Raw genomic sequence first — 18,680 nt, forward strand, 5'->3', positions numbered from 1 at the left:
TCGGCCCTGCACCATCACACTCATACGTCAGCGCTTTCGCACCATCCTACCCACACTCAAGAAGGTGGGACAGAGCCACAAAAGCAATTCAATAGACTGTGCAGAAGGAGAGATGCAGAAAATAAGTAGGAGTGTATAAAAGCTTCACACATGAAGGAACCGTAGGAGGGCAGAAAAGCTTCGCACAGAGCAGAGCACAGAATGAGAAAGAATATAATAGCAGTTAAACAGGGAAGACTTCGGGGACGATGCAAAACAATGAAACATGGGTACTTTTCAAGATTTGGAGGGAAAATAATTTAATGAGCCAAGGTCGCTGTAGTATGTCCAGCGTAATAATGAATGTAGCTATAAATTAATAATGTTATGTGAGATACTGTGCTTGTATACGTGAAATTGGCTGCCATTCCATTAAAGTAACATGAGCTATGTGATTGCAGTGACGATGTGATGGGTCACTCGAAAACCAAAACGGAAACATCTAATACTTCTAAATGCAAATGCAGCTCGAGGGAGATCTCGACACCAATCACACAAAATATTTGAGAAATTGCTTTTGCTTCGCTTTAAAAAATATACTAGACAGCAACACCTGTCAAAGTCATTGCTGGTATAGGTACATGGTTTCATGCAGCAACATATTTTGGGCTTTTTTGTTTGCCTGTATGTGTGAGTTTTGGTGAAAAATTCACTGCCTTTCTGTATAATGCACACACTGTATGTTATGACAGTCAATCAAACAAATGTTATATGTGTACTACTAAACTGCTCAAAAAACAGCAATTAAAATGGTGTGCATGCACAAATCTCCGGGGGATGCAAAATTAGACCAGACACTCAAGAGAAAGTTATTATAAGTCATAATAGCCTTTGTTCCTTCAGTAAATGAGTGGGGAAAAAACAAAGTATATGTGGCTTGAAATAAAAAACAATTTTACTGGGCAATCCATTTAGTGTGGAATATTTGTGAGAAATCAGCAGTACCCTTTCATCACAGATGGCCGACCAAATGCAGGCAATTGTTTTAATCCCTCGTGGGGCCAGACTACTTTCGCTTTTATTTATAGTTATTATCAGAGCTAACAAACCTCCAATTTCCATCCCTCGAGGTAGAAAACATATGTGAGGTTTATAAATTAAAGCAATTATCTTCTGATCCACCTGTCTCTGCCATTATTTTTTTTTCTGTTTTTGATTCCTCCATTTAGCCTATTGTTCTCCATACGTTGGATTTATTCTTTTTTTTTTTCCCCAGAATAAAGTTTTAGGGAAAACAGTTTCACATACAAGTATATGTAATATTACTTCTTAGCAGTTTTTGCAATTTTTTGGGGACTTTCATAATACCGTAGGACTGTAGGACCTACTGAGGTTGGGCTGTATGGTATGCTGAGGAGGGTATGCTAAGGTAGGGTAGTGTGTACTAGTAGGATCTGGTGTGGAGGGACAGGAGTTTCACAGAAGGGAGTGGAATTGTAGGGGCTTGTGAAGTCACAGTTAGACAACCCCTTACCAGCAGTAAGAAACCCAAGGCTTCTTTAGGGACACGTGTTCTACTGCTTGAAGATCTGACATGAGGATGTTGTATTTCATTTTTTTCCTCTGTCTGATATAAACTAAGAGTTATTTGCCTTATTAACTGTGCTGCCCTTGGTGTTTCTTCCACCCCCTTGGTCTGATGCTGTTACTCCCATATGTCACAAAGACCTGCTGTTCCCATAATCCTTGGTTTGAAACTATGAATACTAAAACAGCACAATCCTGTCTAAATACTCTTATTACATGAAGCTATAATAGCTGGATATTTAGAAAACTAACAGTTAAGATTGTTGCAGCTCTACCAGTTTTTAGTAATAACATTTCTGTTTTGTGTTTTCCCTAAAACGTTTATGAGGTGGCGGTGAAAAAAAAATGCGTTCTGCATTCAACGGCACACATATTCACCTGGAAGCACTCACTGGAAGAGCAAGTATTTAACAAACAACACCACTCCCTGGAACTTTCCAGCACCACCCAGAATATAAACATGGTGGAGAAGTGATTTTGAGGGATTATAGTGATCCACAGAAGGATTGTTCCTTCCCAGTCATTTGGTCCCCAGTGGTCTAAGAGGGTGGGCTCTATAGAATGATCCATCTGTCAACTCCACGATTCTGCCGAAACGCACAGTGCAAAGCTTCCGTTTTAAAAATACGCTTGCTCCATTGCTCTGTTGTATTTATATTCTGAAAGCATTTTTTTCTGACCAAATCTGTTCTAATTATCTGGGAGAACAAAGACCATTTGGCGTTCCTTTCCCTTAGCGTGTCTCTAATCTATACTTCTTGTTTTCCATGCAATGTGTTTAGAAAGTGATCAGCCTCCAAATGTCTAGAGGAAACTCAACTGTTGAATAAGAATGAATTCCCTTTATGTAGAATTAAAATCACAAATTTCCAGCAATAATCATACAACAAAAACAAATATCATGTTCTCTGCCAAACTTTTTAAGCGAAAACAATGTAAGTCAACACAACGGGAAGCTGAAACATGAGAAGCAGAAATCCTACAACACTGTGGTAGCTCCAGCCAATGAGGATATGCAACACAAAGCTACTGAATATAAAGACCAAATACTATCTGTAGACTGATCAACCACAGTTTGTCAAGAATTATATATATAATCTAAATGATTACAGTGAGACCATTTGTCTGACATTAGCTATAATGAGGTACACATGCCTGTAAACACATGAACAAGCTGTCGATTCTCCTGAAGGAGACCACCTTTGAAGGACTTTAATTGAAAAGGCAGCAGGGCCTTTTTGAGCTGTTATATAACCATCAGTTTTCTCTTGGGAAATCGGAATAAGGACACCGCTTCAATTTATAATTATTCTTACAAGCTCATATTAAACAGCAGATTGTCCCATATAGTCAGTGGTTCGGTGTAATTGCCCTTATATTGATTCCTCTCATTACTGGGTCAAACTGTAACCCTGTTTATTTGCTCTCCACAGTCAAGTACTGTCTCCGATGTGGAAACGGAGGCTCTGCTGTATTTAAGCTCACTACTCATCACAGCTTAAAGCACCTGCAGTCTTCTCATTGTGAAGATCATAACCAAAATAACTTATTAATGAACAGTGTTTAGACTTGTTCCGTTTGTTTTGATATAGTCAATTTTTTGTAATGATCTAGTTTATAAAGGTTTTTCCATCTCACATCAGCATGAAATTAATAGGATAGGAAATTAGATAGGCTAGATTAACTCTGTTCTGGAAGAAAAGACCACCACTGTGCTTATAGCTGGAGGTCACTTCCGGGACTGGCATCCCATCAAGGGTATATTATACTTATCCTTGTACCCTATGCTTCTGGGATAGGCACCAGGCCACTGTGACCCTCATTTGGTCAAGTGATAAAAGCGAGTAAGTGAGTAACTGAAAAATATTGTAGAAATATTGCCAGGATATTGTTTGAAAGTCCTCTAGTCCTCATTGTTCTAAAATCACGACAAAATAAAGTTAAAATGTCTACTGCTCTAAGATGAGACCATACGTTGTCAAGATGTTTTTTGGTACTTTGTGATGAGTTTCAAAATAGGACAAATATCATTAATGAAACAGACTGAAAGTCTATTCACTTTACCTTTTTACCGAAATCCATTTAATACAGAATCATGAACAGCGCAAGAGGGAAAATGGGGGAACAGGTCTTCTTGTATGGCAGTGATGGAGTCTACATTTAAAACACTCAGGTGTGGCTGTACCTGGTACTCTCTCTGGGGTTGGCAGAGGCCTAAAAGGCATGGCCAGGGCAAAAACTCATGGCCGAAACATACTTTCACCTCATGTTTTCAACATAAAATAGGTCTATGAAAAAAACTGGCCTTACTGGAAGAGAGACGGCGGCACTTAAAATAATGTCGTGCAGCAGTAGTTAAAGATATGTACTTATAGCCCGAAGGTTGCCAGTTCAGCACGGCTCCAAATGTGATTTGTAGCACCTTTCAGACTTGCGCTTAGCCTGAATTGCCCAGGTAAAAATATCCAGCTGTATAAATGGATAAAATTATACACTAAATTGTTGTGGATAAAAGCAGCAGCTAAAAACTGAAAAATTTGCTCTGTATTGTAACTCATGAGCACTGACCTCTTTCCGAGACAAACTTCCATTACCTGTCTGCAGAGCTCAAAAATTGAAGTTCGTCTTTAGTTTGTCTTGGCAGTAACCTATTTTTCGGTCTAACAGTTTCTTTTTCTGAGCATTTTGCTTTGGTTGTGCATATCCTAACGGCCCCTGGCCCATGAACTGGCTGGTTATTAAACAGTTCTAAAACATTTTAAAGATTGACAAGTCACATTTAAATTGTCGTTGAGAATTGTTAGTCGGTGCATTATGAGTTTTTGTGAATTAACCTTTTCCCCTCAGACTCACTTAATAGGAACTGCAGATTCGAATACGTACATTTGTTCATTTGGCAGCTGCTTTTCTCCAGAAAGAAACTACTTACAGCTATTTACCCATTTATTCAACTAGGTGATTTTACCAGTGTAAGCACCTTACTCAAGGATACTATAGCTAGAGGTCATGCTTGAATCTGTGACCTTCGGGTTCAAAGGCAGCAGTGCTGACCACTACAATATGAGGTATCTCTGAGATGTTTCTGCAAAGGATTAATTTCTGATTCAGGCTATAACTACGACAGCAGGAGGCGTAGTGGTAACACGTGACACCGTGGAACTCAAAGCTCCTGTCTGGTTGCAGATGCTCACCTTCTGCTGTGTTGTCAACAATTTGCAGATTGGGAGCCATGCTGAGCAGCGCTGCCGCATGTCAACCAACAGTTCTCACAGGCCTTTAAAATAGAAAAGATGCCCAAATCCATAAAAGGTGGATGGTTAAATAGAGGCTGTCAGGCGACTTCCAGGTTTGCATATCCAGATAAGTGCAAAAAAACCAGTGAAACTCAGTTGTAAGGGGGCATAAACTGGTTTCTTTCCAGTTTGTGGAATACTGTATACTGTACCACTGTGTATTGCGATAGGGTTTTTTTCTCTCACAGTCACTTTTTTCAGTACCCTTCCTATAAATGTCAGCAGACAAAAAATCTTTCTACCATTTATTAGAATTTAATATTGCAAGGAGCTGATTATATGAGTCAAGAAACAGCCAAAGGTCATCAGCCACCATTAAATTGTACTTTGAATTTTGTTTTCGATTTGCTCATGATTTTTTTAGTGATATTTGTTCAGCTGGATATTTATTTTTAAGCAGTGTTCTACATTAAATTATCAAAAGAACAAAGTGTGGTACATGATGGGGTGGACTTTACATCTGACCAGTGCCATGGTAAAATGCCTATACAGTGTATATGGTGATATTCTGCAAACTCTGTAACATTTATTTACAGACTTTATAATTTGTCTTCATGCTGTGATCAGAAGGTGATTTCTGCTTGTGCAAAATATTCTGTGTAAAACAAGGGGTAGAATTGCTGTCTTAAAACTGCACACATTGTATAATTAACTAATTGTTTAACTGATATTTTCATCCAAGCAGCTTAGAGTGAACCCATTTCTATAGCTGGGTATTTTTTACTGTAGCAAGTCATTATGACAAGGACCAATTTAAAATTTTAAATGTCTTATATGATTTAACTATGTTCTTTATGTAATGTCATTCGAGGAGGGCAACCCAAATTATTTGGAAGTTTATTTAATGTCTTTACGTGCAAGATTGTTGATTGTTTGGGTTACTAAAGAGTAATCACAAACGTAGTAACTAGTTGCAAATCACACACACACATTTTCAGAACCGCTTGTCCCATACGGGGTCACGGGGGAACCGGAGCCTACCCGGCAACACAGGGCGTAAGGCCGGAGGGGGAGGGGACACACCCAGGACGGGACGCCAGTCCGTCGCAAGGCACCCCAAGCGGGACTCGAACCCCAGACCCACCGGAAAGCAGGACTGTGGTCCAACCCACTGCGCCCCCCTTAAACAGAACACAGTAAACTGAAAATAATGTTAAAAACTGTTAGTTAAGTTGGTTCTCAGGAAGAGTTCATTTTATCATGTCTCAACTCATTTTATCACCACTAATTTTGTATGAAACATCAAATACTTTGTGTCTTGTCTTTGGTTTAAAAACAAATAAATAAAAATCCAGTGCAGCCTCTGTGTAGAAAATGTCCAGATATTTGTTTACTCTGTGTGTAATGATAACAACAATCTCATGAAGCCTTTTCCTAAATCAGTGTGAAGACCGATATCAGTTGTGTAGAACATTGTTGTTGTCTATAACCATATGAATCATTACACAGTGCTGTTCCTCACATGGTTCACCAAGAGCAGTGTTGGAGCAGCCAAAAAGAGCCAACCCTGGGACCAGATCAATGTCCCTTTATACACTTGCAGGAAACACCTGAGGGACTATCTTGTTCCATTAACACCTACTGCCCTGAGTTTTGGTACAACACCTTTGGGGATGGGATGTCTCCTCAACAGCTACAAGACTCTTAAACATCATGTAATACAGTTTCATTTGTTAGGAAACTCAACAAAAGAGAGCAGGAGAAGCAGGTCATGTTCTGGATTCTACATCACAAATACGTGGATGTCAGTATTTACATGCTGATGACAACACTAGTCTGTCTTCATTAACTGCTGTCAAATATGGAACTGAAGACAGCAGGACAGCAGGTAGTGAAGTGGGTAAGGACACAAATTTGTAATCTGATGGTTTCTGATTGAAGACTCAAGAGAGATCTTTTATTGTAGTCTGGAGGAAATAATGTGAATTAAATTGATCTAGTAAATATCCTGTTTCACAGACTGGTGAAACCACTCGGGATAAATAATGTCTAACCATAAAAATAATATTGTCACACCCCTGATTGCATGCATAACAACTGCACCCGCATCTGATCAAGGGGGCAGGGGATAAAAAGACAGTCCGGATTCTCCGGAACACAGAACCTCATCTCAAGAAGCTGCAGCTCTTCATCAGCAATCCAAGCTCCTTACCCCCTGATCCCTCCTCATCTGCCCTGGCATTTCTCCTGTCCAGCTATTCAACTTTCAGCTCTCATTCTCCTGGTTTTTGGCTTCTTCTTGTCCCACTGTATGACATTTGTAGATTGACTGAGCAACCCTTGCCTCTCCTTACTGAATAAACACACACCTAAAACCCAATCAGTTTGCAGTAATATTTCATTTAGAAACTGAATAGCAAAAACTAGAATGAGCAAATGTGGCAAATTTTGTCACATTGCCTAAATGCATTAAAAGATGAAACAGAAAGCATGGAAAATATACATGATGTTCATGAAGTGCCATTGATTGAAGGAATTCACTTTCTATGGTGCAGCAGCTGACAAAAACCCATGAAAAATAAAGTGCATAATATGTGAATCTTGTCATTTCCAATATTAGACTTCTGGTTGTCATAAACTCACTCGCATTATGTGGGGCAGTTTGCAAATGACCTAGAAATAACACTATATCTTGACAGAATGAAGGAAAGTTGTATTTACTGTTTGTGAATGCCAAAATGCACAGATTTGATATGCAATAAATATTCTGCTCTGAGAATAATTTGTTTCCTGCTCTGTGAATTCATGAGCAGGTACCTGTCTGGAAAGTTTGTGCAATGTTTCATCCCTGAGAGGTGGGCAATACTGCAGTTATGCTGCTTTGCTATGTGTGAGACAGGGTGCAGTATGGTGTGTGGATAGATGTTCTCACAGGCATTATTCTGAAATCTGTTTATTCAAGTAAGTAAATACATTCTTGCAAATAAGTATATTTCTTCTGTATATGTTCCTACTTTCACTTGATAATTTTAACAGAAAAGAATGTTCTCAACTGAAAATCCGACCACATTAGAAGGATTTTAAAATGGATTTGCTATTTCAACATTGTGAATAATGCAAAAAATAATTGCACAAATGTAACCCTGTTTCTTTACATAAATTATTTGTTGATGCAGCATTAAGTTTTTTTAACATTTTTTTGTGACAGGAGACAATATAGAGTCATGTGAAAAAGTATTTGATCTGTTTCAAATTTTCTCATTTTTGCAGGTTTATGACATTAAATGTGATTGTATCATTTTGTCAATCCAGTACTATTTGAATTGGGCCTTAGAGAGAAATAAATGACACTAGTAACGTTTTTAGATCATTTCTGTAGTGTGGAAGATGTTGGGAAAACAGAGTTTCATAGATGTACATCATGCCACACTCAAAGGAAACACCTCTTGAGACGGGTTGAAAGCTCCCAGTGTGGAGAAAGTCATATATCAATTTCTAAGGCTCTGAAGTTCAGTTGAACAACAGGCACCACTCATCAAATGGAGAAATTTTGAAATGGTGTTGAATTTACGTAGAAGTGGCCATCTTGCCAAAATCTCTCACCTACAAAGCATAAAATCATCAGTGAGAACAAAAAGAATCCCAGAACAACATCCGGGAACTGCAGGCGTCTCCCGCCTTAGCCCAAATCAATGTTCATGAGTCCACAACAAAAAGAGACACTGCAAAATTAGATGCACCGAACAGAGATGAGGTGGAAACCACTGCTCACTAAAAAGAAACACAAAGCTGGTCTACATTTTTCCAAAGGCAGGTGGATGTTTCTCAGGACTTCAGGAAGAATGTTCTGTGGCCTGATTAATCAAAAGTAGAACCTTTCAGACTACACCATCCCCATTATATCTGGAGAAAACTGAATACGCTATTTCCAAGTCAGAGAACATTTTACCAACTTTCCAGTCAATCATGGTGGTGGCTGTGTCATGGTCTGGGGATGTGTTGCTGCCAAAGGACCTGGGTGCCTTACAGTCCCTAAAAGAATCATGAATTCTTCTTTACGTCAAAAAATTCTAAAGGAGAATGTCAGGCCATCAGTACATGAGCTGAAGTTGAAGCACCGCTGGCTCATGAAGGGTCACCCTGAAAGTGACACCACATAATTGTAGGGTAGCTCCCCTCCCCACATACACAGAGACTTTGAGCAGTTTTAGGGTCACCTGTTCATGCAAACACAGAGAATAAAATTGCAGAGTTCAAGTGCTGTGAGACACCAGAGCTACCCTCTATGGCTCTGTGTACCCCCCATCAGTATACTAGAACAAGGTCAAAGACAAAGGACATTATTTGGATTCAGGTTTTCTTAACATTCAGTGATCATGGGCAAACAGCAGCTGTTTAGCTTTTTATATAGTGAAGAAGAGAAAAGATCAACTTTATCCATACAGTCAAGTACAACTTGTATAAATACAAAATACAAAAGTAAGACAAACCTATATGAATTTTGGTGACTCACTATGGCAGTGAGATCTTCATCTGACTATCATAGGAAAGGTAGGAAGCTTCTTGGCTCCACCAAGCTGTAGGACATGTTCCTTAGGTCCGTGACCGAGTGAACCAGCTTGTAGCCCAATAAGGACAATGTGTTGTTGCACAGTCTCTGTACGGCACCAACGATGTCAAAGGCCAGGTGGAGCCTCCAGCTCTCCGCCGTGGTTCTGGAGTCCCGTGTGGTCGAGAACTTGTAGTTCCTCTCTGCAGGTGAGGCGTTGTGATTGGTGTTGCGTGAAATCCACGAACGTACCTTTTCGTCCATCTCCAAGCCGACAAAGCGATAGATCTCCTTGGCTTTCTCCTCAGGGCTGTAGGCCAGGTCCTCGTAGCGCACCAGCAGGTACTTTCCCTTCAGCCACGTGGGTTGCTGGAGACCCGTCCAAGCCGAGCCCGCCAAGTCCTGGCACGTACGAGTGATCTGCGCCAGGTCCACGTAGCGTGGCCGCCGCCCTGTGGCGTTCCAAACCTTCCAGGCTCGGAACTGTTCGGCAAAGGCACCCATGCGGGAGGCCAGGATGCCCCGGGGGTCACGCACCAGGTGCACAATCCGCAGGCGCAGCCGAGGGTCTTCGGACAGGGTCCGCAGATCTCCAACCTCGGGGACACGCACGGTTTTGATGGCCACATGTCCCCGAGCCAGGCACTCCTGTGAGGCCAGGGTGAGGTTCAGAGTCTGGCATCGCTTGGGACACGAAGCCTCATTGGGCTCTCCGGGTGCCCTGATGGCCTCAGGGCAAACCGGGGGTGAGCACAAGGCATTGCTGGAGGCCCGTCGAAAGAAAGTGTTTGTCAGGTGGTCTTGGGGCTCCGGTCGGATGTAGCTCTCCAGAAAGTGCATGTCACAGCTGTATAGGTTGAGCAGCAGGTCGCGATAGGCCCCCAACAGTGCTCGGCGTTCTGGGCCGTGTCGCAGGCGGCTGCTGGAGTTGGCGAAGGCCTGCTGGACATGGTAGAGGGGCTCAAAAATGTAGAAGATGCCGGGGTGCTGGTTGAAGAGCTGTCCCGTGAAGGAGGAGCCACTGCGGGTGGTGGCAAAGAGGAGGATGTGCTTCTGGGGAGGGGAACGAGGGGTCCTCTCTGACAGGGGGCTTTCTTCACACAGGGGTCTCCATCCATCCTCTGCGCAAGGAGTGAAAATGAGCGAAAAACAGTCATGGACGACCTGAACACGACTTCCTAAAGGTAATGTTCTTACAAAGGCCCTCAGTCCAGCAGCACTGACAACAGCTTCTTCCTTAAAGGATTTTGAGCCACATCAAAACATTAATAAACATCAGTACAAAATACAAAATATTACTGGAGATATATGTTATTGTCATGTCGTATCATTGTCAACAACTGTTTGTCCCAAGTGGGGTTGCAGCAAGATGGAGCCTACCCGGCAACACAGGGCGCAAGGCCGAATATTCTTTTTTGAAAATATATTCACTATATTCACATATATCTCCTGTTTCTGATTCTTCAGTGTAGTTTGAAATAAGGGCTCAACCAAAGCATTTGTAACTGACAAAATAAAGCACAGTTTGAAGCAGTTTTGTAAAGTTATGACAGTAAAATGTACACAATATTAATTTTCACCCATTACATTTGGTGGTTCAGTAACATGAGTTATAGTGTTCTTCAACTCTGTATATAAAGTTGGTTGGCAAATCTTTGCATGATAAAAAGTTACTTAATATATTATGGTGGCACAGTGGCGCAGCAGGTTTGGCCGGGTCCTGCTCTCTGGTGCGTCTGGGGTTCGAGCCCTGCCTGAGGTGCCTTGTGACGGACTGGCGTCCCGTCCTGGGTGTGTCCCATCCCCCTCCAGCCTTACGCCCTGTGTTGCCAGGTTAGGCTCCGGTTTGTCGGGACAAGCAGTTTCAGCCAGTGTGTGTGTAATACATCATATTCACCAGTTCATCACCCATAACTAATTACATTTTGTCCTGCAGTATTTCTGTTTTAAATTGTCATCATAATGAGAATATAGTGCTGTGACATTAGTGTATTAAATGATTCATTTTGTGGATGTCTTCTGATACTCATTGCCACCAGATATTATGTATATAATAATAATTTCTATTTTAAAATTCAGACCAAATTAATTTCCCCGCCAAAATCTGAAGGAGACAGTTGACAGATGTATGCCCCCTACTGGTCGTTTTCAAGATGGACAATTTTTTTTTCTGTGTACCTCATGTGAAATATGAAAAAAAACTGCAAATCATAAAACTGCTCTCTTTTGCATATTAACAGAATTCTTGTCTTCTTAAAGTTCAAAGCCATTTAGATACCTGCGGTCATAATTCCAGAAAATAGAGTGCCAGCTGTGACTGAGTCTCTGGTTGTACTACTAAGTGTAGTACAGTGCAGTAGAGTAACACAGCAAACACTTGTACATGTACTAAAACTCAGTGCGAAATGTCACAAAAAACAGGTGATGTTTTAAATAGGACTACATGTAAGCATGATACACAATCATATGGATCAGTTAACATTGTGGTATAAAGCAGATTCACACCTTGGTTGTTAAACTCAACTGGTGGCACCCTGTATGTATGCTGCAATTCCATATGTACTTTCCCACTGCTTAGAAATAAATCATGAAATTAATGTAAAAAAAAAATCAAGGGATTTTTTTTTTTCCTTTAAATTTTGCTTGGAGCAAAAACTTGCATACACCTTGGCTACCAGGGTTTCAAACCTGATTTACACTACACCTGCACCAGGTTTTGTAATGGTTAGAGCTTGCGCTCAAGAACCTCAGGTTTGAATCCCATCTCCTGTTTCAGAATCCTTGATCAAGGTACTTACCCAGAATTATTACAGCAAAAATTACCTTGTTGTATAAACGGATAAATCTGAGCTGCCACTATCCTGCGAAAGTGTTCAACCAGTAGTGGAACATAGAGGGACAGGCAGTAGGGGCCTTGACTCACGTTTGGTCTGCCGGCGGTGACAGTGGCCAGGAACATGGCATGGTCTGCCCACTGAGTCCCTCAGGGAGCGGATGGCTGTGTACTGGACCGCAAGGGATGTACAAACCAGCAGCAGTACAGTCTTCCAGGTGCACTCCATCGTGAGCCCCTGATGCCCCTACATCCTCCACGGTGGGGTCCAGTCCCTCCTATAAAGCCACACGGGTGACAGCATCGCCCTGAATGGAAAATACTCTCTACCAAGTGCACAGAAATGTAATGCAGAAATATAAATGTGTAACAAATGTCAGCGCTGAAAATTCTAGTCCTTGTGAGGATATGCTAAACTTTTCATCCTTACTATGAAATCACCTGTGAGTTTTTCCTAATTTGAGCCCCACTCCTGCTATGGTATCTTTGATCAGCCTGAACTGAAACAGTAAAAATGACCCAGTTGTATAAATCAATGTGATGTTTTTAATTTAAGGTTGTAAGTCATCTTAGACAAAGGCGCAAGACAATAAAACAGTAATAAATTAGAAATAACTTTTCTCCAAAGTGGCATACAGTGGTTATTAACTAATATTTAGCTGATTGCTTTATCCAGGGTGACTTACAGTGTCATATACACTACAGTAAACTCCCTACAGTCATTCACACCTCTATACAGTACAGCAATGTAACACACACACATATACTATAGGGAAGTTACAGTCACCAATTCACCTGTCTTTGGGAGGAAACCACACACACACATTTTCTAAACCACTTATCCCATACGGGGTTGCGGGGAACCAGAGCCTAACCCGGCAGCTCAGGGCGTAGGGCTGGAGGGGACACACCCAGGATGGGACGCCAGTCCATTGCAAGGCACCCCAAGTGGGACTCGAACCCCAGACCTACGGGAGAGCAGGACCCGGTCCAACCCACTGCGCCACCGTGTCCCCCCCGGGAGGAAAGCAGAGAACATGGAAATGTAAAAGTAAAAGTAAAAATATAAATTCAAAAGGAAAAGCATTACATAATTACAGAGTTTGGAACTTCCAGTCTTTGAGGGGAATTGCTCTGTCTGTCCTGTCCTCCTGGGGATGTGACTCCGCCTCAGTGGCAGAGGGGGTACGAGGCCATGGGGAGAGAGGTCCTCGGTGGCCATCACACTGCACTTCCAGAAAAATTGCTTCTCTGCTGCATTCAGAAATAGCTCAGAAAATGACGCTTATCAGAGCTATGGATGGCGACCGCATGTGCATTACAGGCTGCTGTCCTTCTCTCTTTTTGTGCAATCGATATTCCGGATTATACACCTCCGTGTGAACAGCACACACAGACAGATGTTTCATGAACCCTAAACACCATCAGATGGGTTCCATGTCCTGAACTTTCCTGGAAATCAAGCTTCAAACGTAATCAGTTCCAGCAGTTTTATTTGTATTCCGTTGTCTTCCCCCTTCTGAATTTGACCCAGTGGTCATAAATTTTTGAGTCCAGCACTGATCCTGAAATTTACTTTTTACCCTTATAAATAATTGCCCTTATTCTGCAGCAGTGCGCAGTCCTTGCAATGAACTACCTTCTTTTTAAAGAACGCAAGACCCAGACTGACTGTACGGTCCTGAACTTCCAGAAAGGAGATGGGGGGGAAAAAAAAATTCTTAAAAATAGTGTACAAGTCATTGTGTCATCTCCCATTAATTTCACCCATTGAACATTATAATTCAATGAAAAACAGGCCAGCAGGTGGCGTAATGATTACAACTGTTGCCCAGCACTGAAAGAATAGGTTCAAATCCCACCTTCTGCCATACTTTCCTTGATCAAGGTACTTACTCCGGATTGGTACAGTAAAAATGACCGTGCTGTGCAAATGGGTAAATCAGTGTAAGTAGCTGAACATTATGAGCTGCTTTGGAGAAAAGTGTCGGCTGAATAATTTAATGAGAACTGTTAATATGACAAGGTTTGTTCATTAATGTGCCGGAGCAACAGGCAGATTTTTCTGGATGAAAGAGGTAAAAGATGTGTTATGAACAGCACCAGTGATCTGTGGGAAATCCACAGCAGTTTCCAGAACAATGCATTATTAACATCCCTTTACTAACAGTTGCAACATTCATTTCTCTGGTGCCTTTTTATTAACTGAGAACCTTACAACACGATAACAGTGATTTGCCCCTTTTATACAGCGGGGTAATTTTTACTCTATCACTTCAGGGTAAGTGCTTCGGTTGAGGGGACAGGTCTGGAGCAGGAGCGACATTCCACGTGCAGCGCGAAGAATGGCGGTGCTGGTAACCACTACGCCACCTGCCGTTGCCATGACAGCCGCTATTAGGGAAACGTGTGAGAGTAACAGTGAGAGAAACGCGGGAGGCGCAGTACCGGCCGTCGGTGATCGTTTTAGACGTCATTCTGGGGAAGAAGGTATTAAAATGAAAGATGATGGGAGGTGAAAATCATCATGATCACGTTGTGATGAAGCCCGGAGGAGTGAAACACTCGCTGACTCGCGAACAGAGCCGCCGACGACCAAGGCATCGTGGCTTTGCAGTATTTCCATGTAACGTGCAGAGAGAGACAAACGAGCCAAAAAGTAGAAACACGCGACAGTTCTCACTCATGATCATAAACCACCCGCGAGCGCCCACGATTTTGAAAAAGCGTTCAAATGCATAAAAATGAAGACGTGAAATGCATCCGCCGGTGACAGTGTTCCGGCGGCTGTGGCTCGGACCCGAGATGCCGCAGCTAGTGTAAAAGATGCAGTAAAAGATGCAGTAAAAGAAGCAGTAAGACGGCTTACCGTGCGCACGGTCCCCGCGCTCGAGCGGTGCTGGCAAAGCCACGTGCAGAGAGTTTAAATACTCCTCCCCCGGAGCAGGGTCCGAGGGTGGCCAATCCGGCGGCAGGAGGAGGAGGAGAGAAGGGGGACCACCAAGAAGAAGAAGTGAGAGCAATAGGGGATGAGGGACCTCCAAGGAGAGCTGAAGAGACAGACAAGGGATGAGCGACCACCATGGATAAGTGAGAAGGATGAGGAACCTTGGAAAAGAAGTGGGAGAATGAAGACCTCCGCGGAGAAGAAATGAGAGGGATCAAGAAACATCAAGGAGAGCGGATGAGAGGCATGAAGGACCTTAAGCGGGATGAGGTGCTTCTAAGGAGAACAGGAGAGAGCCCAGGACATTCCTGTTAACTCCACCACTCATGACATAAAATAATGCATTAATTAATGTTCAGATTAAAATGATGACTATTTCCATGTGACTTAAAATATTGCTAATTCTTAAATCCCATTGGATTACACCTGATCTAATAAATTTACATGAAATTAAATAATTAATAAGAGTTAGACTCGTAGGTCTTGCATTTCTCACCCTGATGTTACAGGTAGGCTATAATGTGACATTGTGAAAAAAGGAGGTCAGGTATTTTAATTAAAAGTAATACTCACCTTTTATTGTTTCATAGCACTGATTTTTTTTTTTTGTATCTTTAACTGGCAAAATATTGAAGTGAATAAACAATACAGCTACAATATGTCACCTAAGTCGCGTAATGATGCCAAGAGTCTCATCTCTTTGGAAGCAGATCAGATCAGAGGAGACAACCAGGAGACAGCACTGAAAGAAGGGTCATGACTCGCGTCCATCAGACAATCGAAAAGGAGCAGTGACAGGATGATTCCCTCATCACCGCAGCCACAATCCCCCCACAAACCCTCCTGAAGCCATGCTGACCTCAGAGTGATGAAGTCCTTCCTCTCTCCTGACTCAGCTGCAGAGATTTTTGACCTGAAGAATGTGAGCTTTGAGAGGTGCAGACATTGATCAAGAGATTGGGCAGTTAAAGACTTTGAAAGGGCCCTGCAGAATTCAAATGTACAAATAATAATATAAATACAAATACTATAGAGATTTATCTACATAAATACATATAGTGTAAAACAGAAAGTTATTAGCTGCTAAGAATAGTTTAGCAATTAATTAGTCATTGGTGATGAATTCTAACAAAGCAGCTTCACAGTTCTGATTATTGTTGTACTCTGTTATTACCTAATACTATATACAGGGGTCCGCCTCTTAAGAATGCCCAAGTTACAAACTTTCAAAGACAAATATGTTCTTGAAATTTTTTTTTCATTTTTTTTGTTATATAATTTTGTCACATGAATTTCCCGTTCGGCCATTGGTTATAGTAAAGAATACACAAACACGAGGTTCGCAGGACCAGATTGACTCAAATTACTTCCGAAGCATACAGTTTGTGCCCAGTCTTCGTGAGTGTTGGTGAATAACAAGATGATGAATGTTGTACACTTTTATGGGATGAATTGCTTAACGGTTTGTGACTTTTATTTTATTTAGAGCAGTTTTCATTTTAGTGTAACTTCAAGTAAATAATAATGTTAAAACTTGTTTTAATTTGTAATTTTGCTTATTGTAGCTGTATCTGAGACTTTTACAGACGTTACCCATGGAATAAATTGAGGTGCATTTCTAATACTTTCACTGATAGTACAGATAATCAGTCTAACAAGTTTTTAATTTGTTATTGTTTTATAGGAAGTTTTTTATGGAACCCTACCTGTGAATAAATTGATTGTATTATTAAACTTTTATTGACTGTGATGTTGTGATTATAATGGAGTCAGAGCCTCTTGCCAGGCTCTTTGCTGTGTAATTGTCCCCTGCACTCCTCCACAACATCTATATTTATTTAGCAGACACTTTCTCCAAATCAACTTCCAATGAACTCTATGTAGTGTTACCAGCCCACACACCTTATTGACCAAGGTGACTTACACTGCTAGATACACTACTTACACTGGGTCACTCATCCATACATCAGTGGAACACACTCTCTCTGTCACTCACACCCTGTGGGTGAACCTAAACAGCATATCTTTGGACTGTGGGAGGAAACCAGAGTACCCAGAGGAAACACATGCAGACAGGGGGAGAACACACAAACTCCACACAGACTGAGAAGGGACTGAACCCCTGTCCTCTCACACCACCCAGGCATTGTGAGACAGCAGCACAACTCACTGTGCCACCATGCCACCCACTTCTGGTACCCTCATCCCATTTCCATCACAAGGATAATAATAGATACTTTTATGATCTGGTTTGGTGTAAACTTCATTGAAACTGATACCTGAACTCCAGGTGGGAGGGGAGTTATGATTTAAAATTCTGAACGGGGTGGATGTGATAAATGCTATGACTTAGATGACCATAGTTAGCAAAACACATATTTAGCAGTTAAAAACAGCTTAAGGCTGAGTCCAAATACTATGTTTTCCTGCACTTCCTTCCAGTGCTTTTAACCATTCCAATAACAGTTAGACGATACAAGCAACAGAGTCATTATCCTGGGTGTGACTGGCAGAAGATGTTGTTGATCATAATAAAATAACTGCAGCTCATCAAACAGTCAACCTAGAAGGTGACATTTATTGTTCACCTACTTACTGTACTTGTCATTATTCACATTTTTGCATTCCAGTCCACACATGCCCAGAACCACATGGACAAATTATATTTGTACATGTACATTTGCAGTTTGCAATTTGCATATCATTTCAAGAGTTCTAATGGCAATACATATAGGTTGCTTGGCTGTGGTTGTACAAACAATGATTAAAATCGTGACAAATATGACAACATAGAAGAACTTGTCAGCCCAGTTTGCTACATCAACAAATATTTCTCTTTTGTCACATTTAAGTTTTTAATACCCTAAAATGGGGAAGCATGGGGCATAGTGGTTATAGCAGCTGCCTTTGGACTCAAAGATTTGAATTCCACCTCCTGCTGTACTGCCCTTCGGCAAGGTATTTACTCTGGTTTGACACAGTAAAAATGACCATCCTGAATAAGTGGGGAAATCACTGTAAGTTATTTTGGCAAAAAGTATCAGCTGAATTAAAAAATGTAAATGAGTATCATATGTCTCTGTCAGATACCAATGGACCACTTTTATACAGGTACATATTCGAGTAACCTACAGAACATCTTCAATTTATTTTAGATATTATTTCAAGATTCTTTACAGAAGATGCAATGCTGAAATTCAGATTTGTGGGTTTCAACTGAGAAAGTTTGCTGCTTGGAATTTTTGGTCCCAGGAGCAGGAATTCAGTTCACAGAATTAACCTAACCCTAATCCTAACCCTAACCCTAACCCAAAGGCTTGATGTCATTAAGAGAATGAGATAGGTGTTGGTAGCATACATGAAAGTAGTGTTGGTAGTGTTTGTGTTGGTTGGTATTGGTAGAGTACATGTCTGAAGGCTTTGTGGACAAGTAGAGCTGGGCATCATCAGGGGAGAAATGGACATGAATGTAGTTTTTTTGGGTAGTATTACAAAATGGAAGCATGTACAACTTAAAGAGCAATGGTCCCAGAGCAGAACCCTGAGGTACTC

At 41.4% G+C, this 18,680-nt stretch overlaps 1 protein-coding gene across 1 annotated transcript; it reads right to left on the reverse strand.

Moving 5' to 3' along the window:
• Positions 1-9,339: 9,339 nt before the first annotated feature.
• On the reverse strand, positions 9,340-15,075 carry LOC108935930 (carbohydrate sulfotransferase 1). The gene is made up of 3 exons (XM_018754922.1): positions 15,051-15,075; positions 12,272-12,459; positions 9,340-10,469 (listed from the first exon to the last, which is right to left on the reverse strand). Exons 2-3 carry the CDS (start codon positions 12,408-12,410, stop codon positions 9,340-9,342), a joined length of 1,269 nt encoding a protein of 422 aa, XP_018610438.1. The 5' UTR covers positions 12,411-12,459; positions 15,051-15,075.
• Positions 15,076-18,680: the final 3,605 nt, after the last annotated feature.

This window comes from Scleropages formosus, chromosome 5, assembly GCF_900964775.1.
Source record: "Scleropages formosus chromosome 5, fSclFor1.1, whole genome shotgun sequence".
NCBI classification, from domain to species: domain Eukaryota; kingdom Metazoa; phylum Chordata; class Actinopteri; order Osteoglossiformes; family Osteoglossidae; genus Scleropages; species Scleropages formosus.

Excerpts from the sequence above, each read along its gene's own strand:
- LOC108935930 (XM_018754922.1), bottom strand. The coding sequence starts at position 12,410 with ATGGAGTGCACCTGGAAGACTGTACTGCTGCTGGTTTGTACATCCCTT. Across the intron at positions 10,470-12,271 it reads TCACCGCCGGCAGACCAAAC|AGGATGGATGGAGACCCCTG; the intron begins GTGAGTCAAGGC and ends CTCCTTGCGCAG.